Below are 15,497 nucleotides of genomic sequence, written 5' to 3'. Positions count from 1 at the left end.
TTTTTAAATGAGTCATTCAATCACATTGCTCACTGCTTGAAAATGTCATTGATTTATGTGACATTCTCAGCAAACATAATGGCAATTGGCATCAAATACTCTTTATTTTCTTCAATTTATAAGAAATGCACGAATATAAGGGAAATATATGGTAAAAAGGGAACATAAGCCATAAAACCCTCCGCATTGCATCCCAGTTTGGGATCACTAGCAAAAGAAGGCGTTTGATTCGTGAAAATGGACGGTCTTAGCACATGCACATTTGTAGAGCCAATGCTTAATTTCAGTCAGTTTGTAAAATAACTGAAAGGTACTCTCACTTAAAATAAAAAATTAACTGATTTGAATTAACACTTTTACTGATTCTAGCAGTGAGAGGGTTGTGTTGGTTTCACGCCGCTTTGATAAGGGTAGCTTCCCATAAGACAGACCTCCCAAAAGACAGACCGCTTAAAACAACACATTTTATGGTTGGTTGCATAAGGCTTAATTAAGCTGTACCCTGGATAATAATGGTATGTGCCCAGATAAAAAAGACAACATTAGGTATTAACTATAGTTTTATTAATTGATGTAATGAATTATGATTTTTAAATTAAGACATATTGCATCAACATATATATATTGTACATCAACACATTTTTCATATTTACTTGTGAATATTATCAAAAACAATAATTTATGTACATGTACCTATCAAGTATATGAGACCAGGCACCATACTATTTTACATCACATGTTTGTCAGTTCACAGATAACACTTATTAGAAAGTCACTTGAACATCATCAGTAGGGAATTTGGTTACAGTGAGAGTGGAATCTTTGTGATTTTTGCGACAGAAACTGTGTTGTTAGTGACTCCGGGTCAGCTCAATAATTACGTAGGGGTGAACAGCATGGCTCAACTAATTAGCTAATTACCATATACCGAGGTCTGTCTTTTGGGAGTGAACCTTGATAAGTATTTCAGATATATGAGGGTGTCTGTTCGCAGTTAGTTCGCAGTCCCTGAACCACAAGCCCTCAAAGCCCTAAATAAAGCAAGTCTAGAATTCCTCAGGTTCAGGAATCTCTGGTCTCCCTAGGGCTCCTTTTCAATTTAAAAGGGCTTGTTTGTTACTATCAAAATTATATATATTCAGAGACTAAGCCTTAGTCTAGTTCACAGTCAACATGCGAGCGAAGCATATTGCAAGACTGGTAATTTCTCACTCTGTTTGCGCAACACTATTTGCGCTACAGTTTGCCTGTGGTCAGTTTTTGATGTGGGAAAGTTAAAAATGCTGCAGGTCTCAAACGATCACTGATCACTGGTGAAACCTGTTAGTACGAGTAAGGTGAAGACAAACTTAAAACATAATCAGCACGGATCGGGATAAAAAATGAATCATATGTTACAAGCCTACAATTCTTTAACACATCTGCTGTGTGATGCACAAAATAATGCAGTTAACAAGCGTTTAGACCTTTAACATCAAGGATTAAATGAAACCAGATTTCCACAGATGAATTAAGCAAACATTATAATGTTGTGTTTAAGTTTGCAAATACATATTTTTTGGACAATTATAGTATGGAACCCAGCTGAATAGTTTTGACAAATATCTGAAATTCAGTCTTGAAATAATATTTGTACAAAAGTTATGTTCTAGTTTCGCATGTGGGGTTTGAGATTTTCAACCAAGGTAGTAGAAAACAAACGTGAATTTATTCATACACACTATGCTTGCATGTACACAATTCATCTTGTAAACATGGACAATGGAAATCTAATGCTAAATTTATACACATTTTGAATATACTTGTAACGGAATTGAAATATCTGATTTGCCTGAATAATTACTGGAGGTATGGTGAAAATCTCAAAATGGTATCTGCTATCATACCCGCTTAACAACAGACGTACACTGGTCAACCAACAGATGACTTGTAAAAGGAAAGCCGGTTATAACCAGTTGTGAGGGATATAACATATTCCACAAAGACAGAGTCGTACAATTTGGCGCGAGTTGCCTCATGTGTCACACAGAACATATATTCAACGAACTGTTTACATAGATATTAGTCAAAATGACAGACAAGGATGCAGGTATGTTGATATTTTTACATATTAATGGACTGTATTACATGACCTATGTTTACAAAGGTACTTACCTCTCGAAACTGAAAAGCCGGGCGCCTATTTTGCTTATTTCGTCCTTTCTTTCGTATCATGGCGGGTTTATTGTTTATCATTTCATTTTATCAGGTTGCTTCCTCTTTCCACCGGGTTGTTTTCTGCACGTGTTATTATTGAAATTGAACCTCGTCATCATAACTGTGTTATATTTCGTATATTGGCGAATTCCCACGATTGCGTGCCAGATTCATTTGTGTCGCAGAACACGTCAAAAAGGGGAAAATGCCGCAAGACACCCACTTGTGGCCATACATGAAACTATGGGCAGAAATGTCGTTATTTATCAACAAGGTGTAGGTGATGGCGTTTGGTTGTGCTAAATCGAAAATAGTTTCGTAAGAGATTGTTTTGGTCATATTTACTGCTCCATCCTGTTCATAGAATTTGCTTACAATCAACAAAACCAAGAGATCAGGTTTCAGCAACCAAACATACCTCTGATATTATGTCAGTACCAAGAAAAATGTGTAGATTTTTCTCCTTCATATTTCCATGCCCAGCTTTGTTCAGATTAAATCACGCTCTGCTGGTCAGGGTCAGAAATATTTCTTTTGGGGCTGAACCGAAACGTGTTCCTGGTATGCAAGCATTTCACCAGACACCTACCCATCATATTGGATTAGGTGCCTACTGATACGTGCATCTAAAACCCGTCGGTAAGACTTCCGCCCGTATCCCCCCTAAGTTTGAACTTTGAGGAAAACATTTTTGGAGTGGCAGTTTTAGAAATAGAATATGCCTTTCAGTATGTTCAGATACACATGATACAATGAATGAAACATCTTAAAACTCATCCTTCTCAGATGAGAAACATATATTCAGGTGATATTTGACTAGAATGAATTTTAAGGGGGTATTCGGAGGGAAGTCTTTCCAACCCTGCCCCTAAATTGCAATGATGGAATATGGTGGAAGGTGTCTAGTGTATTGCATTCCTACCATGTTTCTGTGATGCTTCCCCTCGCCAACAAAAGCCCCACGTTGTGATTTTTTATCACGTTAAGCTGATTAATCATGTGAAATTTTGGTGTTGAAAAACCTACCCTATATTGCAGTGTTTGTATTCATAATTCTCCAAGAAGGATTTGATGAAAGACATCATGCAATAGTTTTGTGTCTCCTGATTTAGATATTGTCTCTTGTGTTTAAGATTAAAAAAGACTATAGCAGGGCTCCAAATAGTTTTTCAACATCAGGAGTATATACTCCTTATTTTATCAATACAGGAGTACTTGAAAACCTTAAGAGTACATTTAGAGTACTGAAATTTAATGGAATATCAGTAATTGTGTGTTTCATTTCATATATGCACCACAACATGTAAACAGGTCAATAAACATTAAAACAATAATTTTTCAGATAAATACGTCTGTAATTGATTCTAAGACCGCACACCATTTTTGTGGTGTGTATCTGCTACGTTTTTAAAAATTATTTCCTACCGTATTGTGCATATTTTTTATCCGTACATGCACCGATACAGCCCTTATCTGGAGCCCTGCTATCGTCTAATTCTGAAAGGTTATAGTCTAGTGCTGAGGTTGCAGTGTAGAACAAGGCCCTTAATCATGTTGATTTCAGGGCATCTTCCAGTGATAAAGCCTTGTCGTAAGCTAAACATGTTTGGGTGGGATAGTTGCACTATTGCCATGGCCTCGAGTGTCATTTTGTCCAGATTTTAACAATTTAAGAGAGAAATCTAGGGAGTGATGCCCAAGGACAATTATGATTTTATTGTGTGATTGAACAGGATGGAAGATCAGGGCCTCCACAAATTCATGATTACAGTTTGTTGTTACTAGTATTATGGACAAAAATATTCCAGAAGGTGTCAAGACCTCATTGTTGGATTTGAGTGTGGAACATGCCCTTTACAGTATCGTTTGTTTCAGAAGGCTTTGATGATGCAGTGGAGGAACGAGTCATTAATGAAGAGTATAAAATATGGAAGAAAAACACACCATTCTTGTACGACCTGGTCATGACACATGCCTTGGAGTGGCCCAGTCTCACAGCACAGTGGCTTCCCGATGTTACTAGGTTTGTCAGATAGAACTCAGAAAATATCCAAACAAATCCGTAGACTGTAACTGACACACATTCCACTCTACCTTGTTCCTATACTACTTTACAAACAATTACTCTCAGCAGCTGTGCATGCACCAACATCTTATGCACGCTGTTGACAAACAAAAAAATGTCAACTTGATCAAAGGCAGGGATTGGGATAGAGAACCTTGACAATGGGCCAATTTCAGGATTATTAGCCATTTTTTAAATTTAGAATGGGCCACTGCCCTTGTATCAATAGTAAACTTCAAAATTTGAATGGGCCCTTTTTATACTAATGTGCAAAATGGCCCATGTCCCCTGCCTTTCCCAATCCCTGAAAGGGTATATATTTGGTGTTGAATGCATTGCTAAGATAAAATGACGAAAGCAGATATATTTTCTTTACATACTTTTTCACGTCATGATATCAAGATCCATTACAGTATGCATTTTCAATATATTTACCTGATGCTGAATTTGATGGGTTTTGTCATTGAGTTTGATCAGACAGGGTGACACTTTGTTTTGAGTTTAAATGAAGCTGAAGGTTATTGTGCTGCACAGGGTTACCTCCCTTTAATGCATTTTAAAGGCTTGTTCCTCCCAATTCCTGCAGATTTCTCTGCCATTTTGTTTTACCAGCGTTCCTTGAACAACCTGCCATTCTTGGATGTTTTGAACATTTTTCCCATTCTTAGTAGATGTCACAGTTTTTAGCTTTAGAATGGAAAAAGTACAATTACCATGAATATATCAGTTTTACTTTGTCTTTCTGAAGGTGAGTTTACACTTCTTAAAAGTTAAAATGTGCGAAATCAGGTCTGAAATATTGTAATTGTATTTCCAACACAGTTCGGAAAATCGACTCCTTGAAAGACACAGAAACAAGAGCTTTTTGTGAATCTAACTTCTTGAATTCATGTTTATAATCTTTTTTGTTTCAGACCAGAAGGGAAGGATTATTCACTACACAGATTAATTCTCGGCACACACACGTAAGCGGAATGTTTTTTAGAGCCTAGGAATTTCAATACAATCCTGTATAGAACCTAGGCTTGCTCTGAGTTATTCCTCCTGGTGTCTAAGAAGGTCATGGTTATGGAGGTACATGCTGAGTCATCGTCTCATGATGGCCTGGTTCCCGACAAACCAAATATTGATATCCATGTTAGGAGTATATGTGTTTTGGAAGAGCACTGTCACAAATTCTAGTTTTGATTTCAACCACGTTTAGTTCATTGTGATTGTACTAGTCCTCAATGTTCTGTTCATATAATTCCTGCCGTGGCATTGCTGGAATATTGCTAAAAGTGGCATAAAACCATACTTGGCGTAATAATGCATCATGGGATCTGATATATTTTCCATCTATTTCTGCTTTCATAGTTTTATGAATATTTGTTTAGAATACAAGACAATAATGTATCTTGAGCCATGTTATTGCTGGAATAATACTAAATGCACCTTTAACCATTATCTCGTTGCTAACAAATGATCTTGTTGTTGGCCCTCTGGACTCCCATGATAGACAAGTGGGGTTCCCGAAGGCCATATTTTGGTCAGCGCAACAAACACATACTTCTGTCCTTGACATTTTAGTTTTGTACAAGATGCTTTAAAACTTACAATATAAAAATAATATAGACTGTATTTGGAATCCAATTTAAACAGTCAATGTTTGTGTACAGTTTAAAAGTACTCTGTGATTTGATGTTGACCTGAATGCCCTGACCATCTATGAAGCAGGAGGTGTCTATGCAGCATGCACTTGTCTACTGACAAGTGAAGTTTTCACCAAATTTTCAAGGCCTGCTATTTTCAGTTCAGATGAACAGAACCACTTGCTGATAGCTAGCGTACAGCTCCCTAATGACAACGCACAGTTTGATGCGTCACATTATGACAGTGAAAAAGGAGGTGAGTGTGGTTTCACGACATCAGCTCCATGTTGAAGGAGCTGTTGCTGGGGCAAATGATTGGGAAGACTTTTTGATCCGTTGCTGAACTGTTTCAGAAAAATCATTCTCTTTGCTCTTGATACATTGTTCAACAGCCACAGCATTCCACTACCTATTGATACACAGGGCTCGAGTTGAGAGATGTTAACCTACTTGCACCAGGTGCAACTTAAGATAACAACCTAGTTGTACCAGCCAAATTCCAGTTGCACTGCTCTTATCGCAATATGTAATGAAAGAAATGTGCTACTGAATTATTGAAAGCTTAGATAAAAAATGAGCTGACAGAATAATGCTTATGATGTTAGATTTATTGTTGAGTTATTTCTCAAAATTGAGTTGCACCTGGTGCAAGTTAGACAAATAACTAGGTTGGACTTTGTAATATTGGGTTGCACCAGTGCAAGTAACAAAGCACTAAATCGAGCCCTGATACATCTTTTAGAACACACAGCAGGGTGTTACTCCTCGACACATGGCTCAACAGCAACAGCAATACAAAACAATGGAATGATTCTTCAGCAGATCATTGGGGTTCCCAAACCTCGCACAATCTTTTTGACACATTGTTGGGATTTGTTCATCCTGTAGTAGGCTCTCTTGTTCTACTGTTCCCAAACAGTCTGTGGCTTTTTTTAAGGCCAATATTAGACAGGGATACCAACTATTGATATTTTGATGGAATCCTGGTGGTATTTTAACCGATATTGGCCAACACAAGTAAGTGACATGTATTGAATGTTTTTTCCTTTTTCAGGATTACTGTACCTAATTTTTACGAGTTAATATTTAACATATCTGTAGACAAGTTAAAATGAACTAATTGGTTAAAATTTACTTGTCAAATGGCACAAGATACTTGATCAGTGGTATTAGGACAGGTTGGCTGGCAAATATTCAGTCGTTCAGTTACGTATCCAAATATATACTACTCACACTTTGCTAAGGATCGAAAAAATTTACAACTTTGCTTAAACATAGATTTATAATTTGAGATTGTATCCAGTTAAAACTGCATAAATAATAATATTGTAACCCCTCTTTAGACAAACAGTCACTTTCATCTAACCTTATGCACCTGATACATGAGTAACCATAAAAATGGTAGTCAGCCATTTTGCAAATCATGGCACGGGTCACTGACAAGTACACAACACCTGTCAATAGCAGGTATCGGTTCCACAAGATGAAATGACATACTGAAACCTAGGATCCATGCTTACAATAAGCTTAGATATTTAAACCAAATTTGACCCCACTTCATAGTTTTCTGTTGAATCCATGATTTGATCCTTAGCAAAGTGAATAGTATAGTATCTTGGGGGGAAGCAAGAGGTCGTTGTCTTCAATTTAGAGATTTACATCCAGCTTGCTGCATAGTAGCTTACAGGTTTTCAGGTCCTGTCAGACGTGACAAGTATTGGTTGTATGTACGTGATATTTCCATTGTTTCAGAGTTTGGAGGCTTCGGCTCTGTAAGTGGCAAAATAGAAATCGAGATCAAAATCAACCATGAAGGTGAAGTAAATAGAGCTCGGTTTATGCCCCAGAACCCAACAATTATTGCAACAAAGACACCATCTAGTGACGTCCTGGTCTTCGACTACACAAAACATCCATCAAAACCAGGTAGGTTTGGACTAGAAATTAATTATCAAAACGTTTCAACTGCTCTTTGTTACTGTAATACCTGTACAATCATGTTATCTTGTAAGATGTTCCTGAAAGTAACTAACAAATGCTAGTCATGTCAGTTTGATTGTTTATTGAAATTCAAGTTAAAATATATAGTCTCAAGAACAGAAATGTTTGAGGCAATCAATCTAGATGAAGTCAAGAATAAAACATTGTATAAACTGACCGCAAAATACAACCATGTTTGATGGTAAAAGATGAGACAAAAAAGTAATGGTTATTCCATGGTGTATTTGATAGAATATACATGTAATTTTGATTTTAAGTTTTGCAGTGTTTCAGCAACTGACTTCAGTTTAGTAATGTATTAATGAAAGTTGTAATTTCTTTGTCAGATCCAGTTTTCAGGTGTATGCTTTGTGTTCGGCTGGCAGTAAATATTTTGAGAACATAACACTGCAACATAATGTGTTAACTATACAGTGCCTCGCCTTGTTGCTGCATGACACCTTCATGACGTCATCATTGACATGTATATCATGATGTTATCAGTCAACAGTATCAAAATCAAATGCAGTAACACAAGATTGATCTGTTACAGATCCAAGTGGTGAATGCAGCCCTGAGCTCAGATTAAAGGGTCATCAAAAAGAAGGGTGAGACATGTTTCTTTGTTAACTTGAACTGCTCGTGTAGATTACCATCATCTTGTTGTTTGGCAACGTGATGTCTGTCCAAGTTTAGTCGTGAAGTCCAAGGTTTTGTAGTTGGGGATAGTTTTTATGAGTAGATGGTGTTGCATCAAATGGAAAACTTGCTACATGTTACCCACACTTCAGAAATTAAGGGGATGAGGGGGCAGTTAGTGATTGAAGCATTCGTTTGCCTTGCTGAAGACACCCGTGAAGATCCGGGTTAGAATATTGATCTTCAGTAACCCATGCTTGTCGTAAGAGGCGACTAACAGGATCCGGTGGTCAGGCTCGCTGACTTGGTTGACACGTCATTGATTCCCAATTGCGCAGATCAATGCTCATGCTGTTGATCACTGGATTGTCTGGTTCATCAGACTCGATTATTTACAGACCGTCGCCATATAGCTGGAATATTGCTGAGTGCGGTGTAAAACTAAACTCACTCACTCTTGCTAAAGACCCGGGTTTGATTCTGTACATGGGTTCAATGTACATGTTACCTACACGGCAAAAGTTGAATCTTTGCATGACCCACACTGAGCAAATCCTAGATGCAACACTGTAGTCATTTGTGACTTTATCAGCTAATCTCATGAGTGTGTTGTTATTTTTCAGATATGGACTGTCATGGAACCCAAATCTCAATGGTCATTTGCTTAGTGCGTCTGATGATCATGTGAGTGAACAAACATAGCAAAGTTTGTGATTAATGATGAATTTCTATTTGGAAAAGCCTTGAGTGAATATCTCAGGTTCTTTATGAATTTGTTGTTTTCTATCATAATGCTACAGTGGCCCGTGAAGATCCGGGGTAGAAAAGGTCTTCAGCAACCCATTCTTGTCATAAAAGGCGACTATGCTTGTCGTAAAAGACGACTAACGGGATCGGGTGGTCAGGCTCGCTGACTTGGTTGACACATGTCATCAGTTCCAAATTACGCAGATTGATGCCCATGCTGTTGATCACTGGATTGTCTGGTCCAGACTCGATTATTTACAGACCGCCGCCATATAGCTGGAATATTGCTGAGTGCGGCGTAAAACTAAACTCACTCACTCATAATGCTACAGTTCTTAAAGATTTGAACGTTAGAGTGTCATATTGATTCTGGATTTTAAAAGAGAAAAGTAAACGTTTGTAAACAAGGCATGACCATTCTTCAACTAAAATTCATCTGATGTTTAGATGAGGTTCTGACTTTGTGCTGCAGTTTTGCAGAATGGTGCTCATTCATTCAGTCACTGATTTGTCAGTCCAGACCACTGTGATCTTGCAGAAACATTGCCTATTCAAATGTTAAGCAACATTCAGTCTCTCATTCAATTACTCTTACGTTTATTTGCAGACAATATGCTTGTGGGACATAAACACTACACCAAAGGATAAAGTCATTGACGCCAACACAATATTCACTGGACACACGTCTGTGGTGGAGGTGAGTGGGAAAATTCTGTGTATTTGCCATTTTGTGTACTGGACATTGTGTTAAAAAAATTCCTTGCATGTTCAATACATTTTAAAATCTATTCTTGTGTCTGTAATCAAAGATTTTCACAGATTTTAGAGAAAAAGAAAGATTTGTTATGTAGTAATTTAATATATATGACGTTTTTCTACTTGCAGGATGTAGCTTGGCATCTTCTCCATGAAAGTCTGTTTGGGTCTGTGGCTGATGATCAGAAGCTGATGATGTAAGTGGTGTACACTGTCTTCACAGTCCGTGCAGTTACAGTTGAAGGTGCAAAGATTATTGGTACTATGTGATAAGGTCACTCATCCACCTCATGATGGGACAATCACAGGGTTGAGAGATGTGTAACATATTTGCCAATTAAGCAGTGCACAAGTAACCTGAAATTTGAATGTTTTACTCTAAAAGGCCCCAAAATTCCTTTTCGCCTTGATGTGGCCCTAAGTGCCAGTGATTTGCCATGAAAAGGACCTAAATTAAGCAAAACTTGTCAAGTTATGATTTTACATGAACCTAATACAATAAAAGTACCTTGCAGTGACAATTGGTGTTAATTAATTTCAGATCATATAGAAAACCTTTCCATATTCTGTGATATAGCTAAGAGTGACATCCCTCAATCCCACATTCGACCAATCTCATGTTTATTCAACTACTTTTGTATTATGTTAGGGCCTTAAAATTGTTGATTTGGTCTTTTATAAGGCCTTAAATGGTATTAAAAAAATGTTTGTGCTTGAAGCGAGAGCATAATGATGACATTCTTGTTTCAGCTGGGACACGCGTTCAAACAACACAAGCAAGCCCAGCCACACCGTGGACGCCCACACAGCTGAAGTAAACTGCCTCTCCTTCAACCCCTACAGTGAATTTATTCTGGCCACAGGATCTGCAGACAAGGTATGAAGCCATAGCATGAACACTGGGTGTCTTGTTCCAATATTGTTGCCTGGGATAATTGAAAAATTGTTGACAGTGATTAACATGATCAATTTGTCAATATTATTTCTGAATGATAACTAATAATGAACTTTGTTCTGCTTTCAGACTGTTGCATTGTGGGACTTGAGGAATCTAAAATTGAAGTTGCATTCATTTGAGTCGCACAAAGACGAGATTTTCCAGGTAATACTACATGCTTGAAAAAATGATAAAAGTTAAAATGATTCGCTGTAGTTTATGGTATTCTACTGTAAAATACACAAAGATGTGTGAGGAGTGATTCGTAATCTATATTCCATCATTTTTGTCCATGTATGCATTCGTCTGTCAAAAATTCCTATTAAGTCTGCGATTTATTCTGTGTCGTAATATTGAAGCAAAGATGGTCTTGGTCCTAGGAGTGCTAAATGCAATCTGACACAGACCAGAATCATTCATTCTAAGTTTCAGCTGTTTATTGTTAAATTTGTAATAAGTGTACAAATATAAACATTTTTAGATTTGACTAATATTGTGTGCTCCCTTCATTCAGGTTCAGTGGTCCCCCCATAATGAGACGATCCTGGCATCTAGCGGCACTGATAGGAGGCTGCATGTATGGGATCTGAGGTAAGTTGAACCTCTACTCATAGTGAAACTTTCACAGTTGAGTTCCTTGGGAGAGTAGGGTTAGGCATTGATATGTCTTGTAGACATGTGACATTAAGCAGTATTATGAGAAAAGGGTTGACTTATGGGATTGAAGTCAGCACTTGTCAAGTCAGTTGTTTGATACCAGTACTGACACTACCTGTCTCGTGTTTACAGTAAGATTGGGGAGGAGCAGTCTGCTGAGGATGCAGAAGATGGCCCACCTGAGTTGCTGGTAAGTTACCGTGTTTGAAGTCAGCTGGCTCTACCAGTTTTCATCTCCATGTCTTTTGTGTGTATAACTTCCGGTGTTATGGTAATCTCGAACATTTTTACTGTACCCTGATAAATAATACTTTGTGTTATAATAATAATCAAACTGCATGAAAATTGGCAGACTTGGGCGTTTGTAGGAGACCCAGCAATAACTCAGCTTATTGACTCAAAATATGCTCTCGAGTAGTTTTATTTCAATCAGTAAGGTCCTCAGAGAATGCGTGTCTAAATATGAAAGACTTAAAATAATGAATGGGAAGGCAAGACCTTGAATATAACTGATTCAGTGTAGTATGCTTTCTCTGTTATTAAATGTGTTGATTGATTTATTATTCTACATTTTCATAACTTGTGATTGTGGCTAAAATGCTTGTTCTCATCAAACTATGCTTGCCGCTGAAGCAACTAAAGTTGTGTCGGAGAATATTGCTGATGTCAAGTGGTGTAAATATCACCTTTAGATCGGGTGAGGAATATCCCTAATATGTTTGTGTGTAAGGCACCAAAAGAATATATGGTATGGAATATAGAAGTTTGGTTCTCATTAGATATACTCTTTCTGCACAGTTCATACATGGAGGCCATACAGCTAAGATCTCTGATTTCTCATGGAACCCCAATGAACCCTGGGTAATCTGCTCTGTGTCAGAAGACAACATCATGCAAGTCTGGCAGATGGTGAGTCTCCGGAATTTTCATTTCAATATAATATTTTCTGAAGTAAATTCTCAGTTGTATGTTTTACTGCACATTATTTGGGACTTTGTAGAAGTCTGACAATACAACGTCTTGGAGGAAATAATAGTTGTAGTTGATGGTAAAGAAAATATAAACCAAGCAGGTCTCAATTGTAAAGTATTGCCAAGTTATATGATTGTCTTGTTGTCCAGGCGGAGAACATCTACAATGACGAGGAGCCCGACACACCTGCTGGGGAGTTGGAGCAGGCTGCTCAGTAGAAGTGAACAAAATGTCGCAAGGACAATTCATGTATCATTGACATTGTGAACCCATGTTGGTGTGTGTAACAAGTGGTGCCATCAGTGTGGAGAACTGTCTAACATTGTCACCAGAAGGCACAGGTAGTAGCCTCTGGCGGCCAGGATCCTGTGGATTATTTATGAGAGGATCAAATATTTTGTACCTAATTCATCGTGATGCCGCAGAGTCTAGCTGCTGTTTCAAGGTCAAGTTGCTGTGGTAGTCTTCATCAGAAATAAACACGCTTCATCCTACAATGTTATTTGATTATACAGTGATGGCATAACATTCCACAGTGTTCTGTTTGGTTCCTGTTTTTTTAACTCCACCACGACATTAATGTCCTGAAAACACATACCACATTTGGTTTCCCTATCTGCCCCCATTTGGGATACCATGTCAGGGAACGCATGACAAGGGCCATAACTCTGTAACACGGTTTCGAACACCATCAAGGCATTCATGTCTTGAAAACACACACCAAATTTGGTTTCTGAGAATCTGTCCCCATCCGGATGGATGGAGCTCAAATCAAGATCTTTCTTCAGCTGATCAGAATGCAGGAGTGCCTTGAAAGTGTGAGCAATGTCACTGAGATGATTTATGCCACACTAAGCAATATTCCAGCTATATGGCAGCGGTCTGTAAATAATCGAGTCTTGACCAGACAATCCAGTCATCAACAGCATGAGCATCGATCTGCGCAATTGGGAAACGATGACGTGTGCCAAGCCAGCGAGCCTGACCACCCGATCCTGTTCTAACCGAGGCTGTTAGTCCCCTCTTGCATGGGTTACTGCATGAGGATATATCATACATCAAATTGGCAGTTGTACACAACAGTATATTGAATACACCACAATATCGCATGGAATAACTGCATTTGCAAATATAGAAGTAACCTTGTTGATGCCATTATTCAGGGATTGGCAATAGATTTTTCACAAAACTAAACGTCATCAGTTGTTTGACACGACAAATGTACAGAACAATGGCATTTGTACAATATACTACATGTATATACCTTTAGTTTTCTAAACTTCACACCTGTTTCAATAGTACTGGAGTACATCGGAAGAATACTGCAGTGTATGTTTATTACAATATATATACAATTCATAATACAATATAAGCTTGACTTAGATATTTTCACTGGCATTAATTAGAATAACAAATATATTTGTTCTACAGTCTATAATTTAGAGCATGTAAATAAATTGTTACATTCATGCCACAACATAGATTACATCCTATTATGCAAAGAATTAATTTCAAATTGAACAATATTTCACTTTAGGCTGTCCATATATTTTCCTGTGTTTCTTGTTTTCCTCATCCAGCATTTTCATTCCCATTTGACAGAATGAAAAGTCCTCTTGTTCCTGTCGCTAATGGATTTTGTTCCCAATGTGCTAAAGAAAAACACCCTTACCCTTCCACACTCAAAAAAATCCACATCGACTTTATCTTCTTCTATACTTAATAAAAATTGTTTGAGGCACATTTACTTTACTTTACAAACATACAAAAAACATGGATGGCCTTATATCACAGCATATCAGCTTGGTGTGGTAAGAAAGCAGGAAGTGGTTCAATTCCTATTGAACCTTCCCTATTGCTTGGCAGACACGAAGACGCTATTAAAAGAGTAAATGGCTGAACTGCATGTTGATAAAGTACACTGGATGAGCGAGGATGCACTCTGAGTGACTTCCTCATACCTGACATCCTAAAGGTTGTTATTCGTAAGTTTGGTTTTCACTTTGAGTGTTTCACAACACAAGCTGTAACGATTTATTTGAAATCCTTTATGGCTGACCCTTCTCTGAACTTGAGTTCACCAACATCATGTCTTTGAGCTGTAAGACAGGTGAGACTTGCATGTCAGATCAGCTCCTAGCTAAAGTGAGATGGCTGAAAAACATGAAAGTGTGAACATAAGGTGACAAACATCTTGATTTAGCATCTTCTACGTGTTCAATGATACATTCTTTATAATGGCTATGTGATGGCAGCTGATAACATATTTAAATGAAATGACTGAAAAAGAGCTTTCACAGTGAGTTACCCACAAACCTTTTCAAAAATGGTTATACAAGAAATTTTCCCATTTCAACAACTGCACAACCTCTACCGGTTAGAATTGTAGAATTGTTCTTCAGTAACTCATGCTTGTCATAAGAGACGACTAACGGGATCAGGGGGTCTGGCTCACTGACTTGGATTACACATCTCATCGAATCCCAATTGCGTAGATCAATGCTGATGTTGATCACTGGATTATTTGGTCCAGACTTGATTATTTACAGATCACCGCCATATAGCTGGAACAAGCCTTCCCTCACTACATACATTAGTCAACGAAGCCAACTTACATCTGCCATCATATGGTGATGATTGCTGATGTCGTAAAGTTCCTCTGGTGAAATGAGGGGTGAATTCAGACTTAACTCAAATGTCTCGTACGCCTGCAGCATCTGTGGACAACATGGTAACACATGTAACATGATAATGGCGGGATCGTTGACACAATACTTGATGTCCTTGAAAACAAATACTTAATACAAGTACCGCATATTACCGGAGATAACCCAAATTTTGAGGACCAAAAAAGCAGTCTGTAGAAGGGGGTGGCTTATCTACACTTTGTCAAACTTTTTTCAGGGGGAAAGAAAAC

General features: G+C 37.9%; 1 protein-coding gene and 1 long non-coding RNA gene across 5 annotated transcripts; one reads left to right on the top strand and one right to left on the bottom strand.

Moving 5' to 3' along the window:
* Nucleotides 1–1,947: 1,947 nt before the first annotated feature.
* LOC124263376 (histone-binding protein RBBP4) lies at nucleotides 1,948–13,074 on the top strand. Of its 4 annotated transcripts, none has more exons than XM_046697993.1 (15): nucleotides 1,948–2,089; nucleotides 4,075–4,219; nucleotides 5,176–5,226; nucleotides 6,054–6,148; nucleotides 7,645–7,818; nucleotides 8,426–8,480; nucleotides 9,135–9,195; nucleotides 9,866–9,955; nucleotides 10,144–10,211; nucleotides 10,765–10,891; nucleotides 11,039–11,116; nucleotides 11,466–11,542; nucleotides 11,741–11,798; nucleotides 12,407–12,517; nucleotides 12,730–13,074. In XM_046697993.1, exons 1-15 carry the CDS (start codon nucleotides 2,071–2,073, stop codon nucleotides 12,796–12,798), a joined length of 1,278 nt encoding a protein of 425 aa, XP_046553949.1. In that variant the 5' UTR covers nucleotides 1,948–2,070; the 3' UTR covers nucleotides 12,799–13,074. The 4 variants fall into 4 exon arrangements, with proteins under 4 accessions (XP_046553949.1, XP_046553946.1, XP_046553947.1 ...); XM_046697990.1 differs by having other exon boundaries at nucleotides 6,039–6,148; XM_046697991.1 differs by having other exon boundaries at nucleotides 1,952–2,089; nucleotides 4,072–4,219.
* Nucleotides 13,075–13,900: 826 nt separating this feature from the next.
* On the bottom strand, nucleotides 13,901–15,304 carry LOC124263396. The gene is made up of 2 exons (XR_006894832.1): nucleotides 15,196–15,304; nucleotides 13,901–14,734 (listed from the first exon to the last, which is right to left on the bottom strand). It is a non-coding gene; the product is annotated as an uncharacterized LOC124263396 (long non-coding RNA).
* Nucleotides 15,305–15,497: the final 193 nt, after the last annotated feature.

Source organism: Haliotis rubra, unplaced genomic scaffold (assembly GCF_003918875.1).
Source record: "Haliotis rubra isolate DU_JTF1 unplaced genomic scaffold, ASM391887v1 Scf88, whole genome shotgun sequence".
NCBI classification, from domain to species: domain Eukaryota; kingdom Metazoa; phylum Mollusca; class Gastropoda; order Lepetellida; family Haliotidae; genus Haliotis; species Haliotis rubra.
The sequence above is the reverse complement of the archived record's forward strand: the minus strand, read 5'-3'. Positions and strand labels throughout refer to the sequence as shown.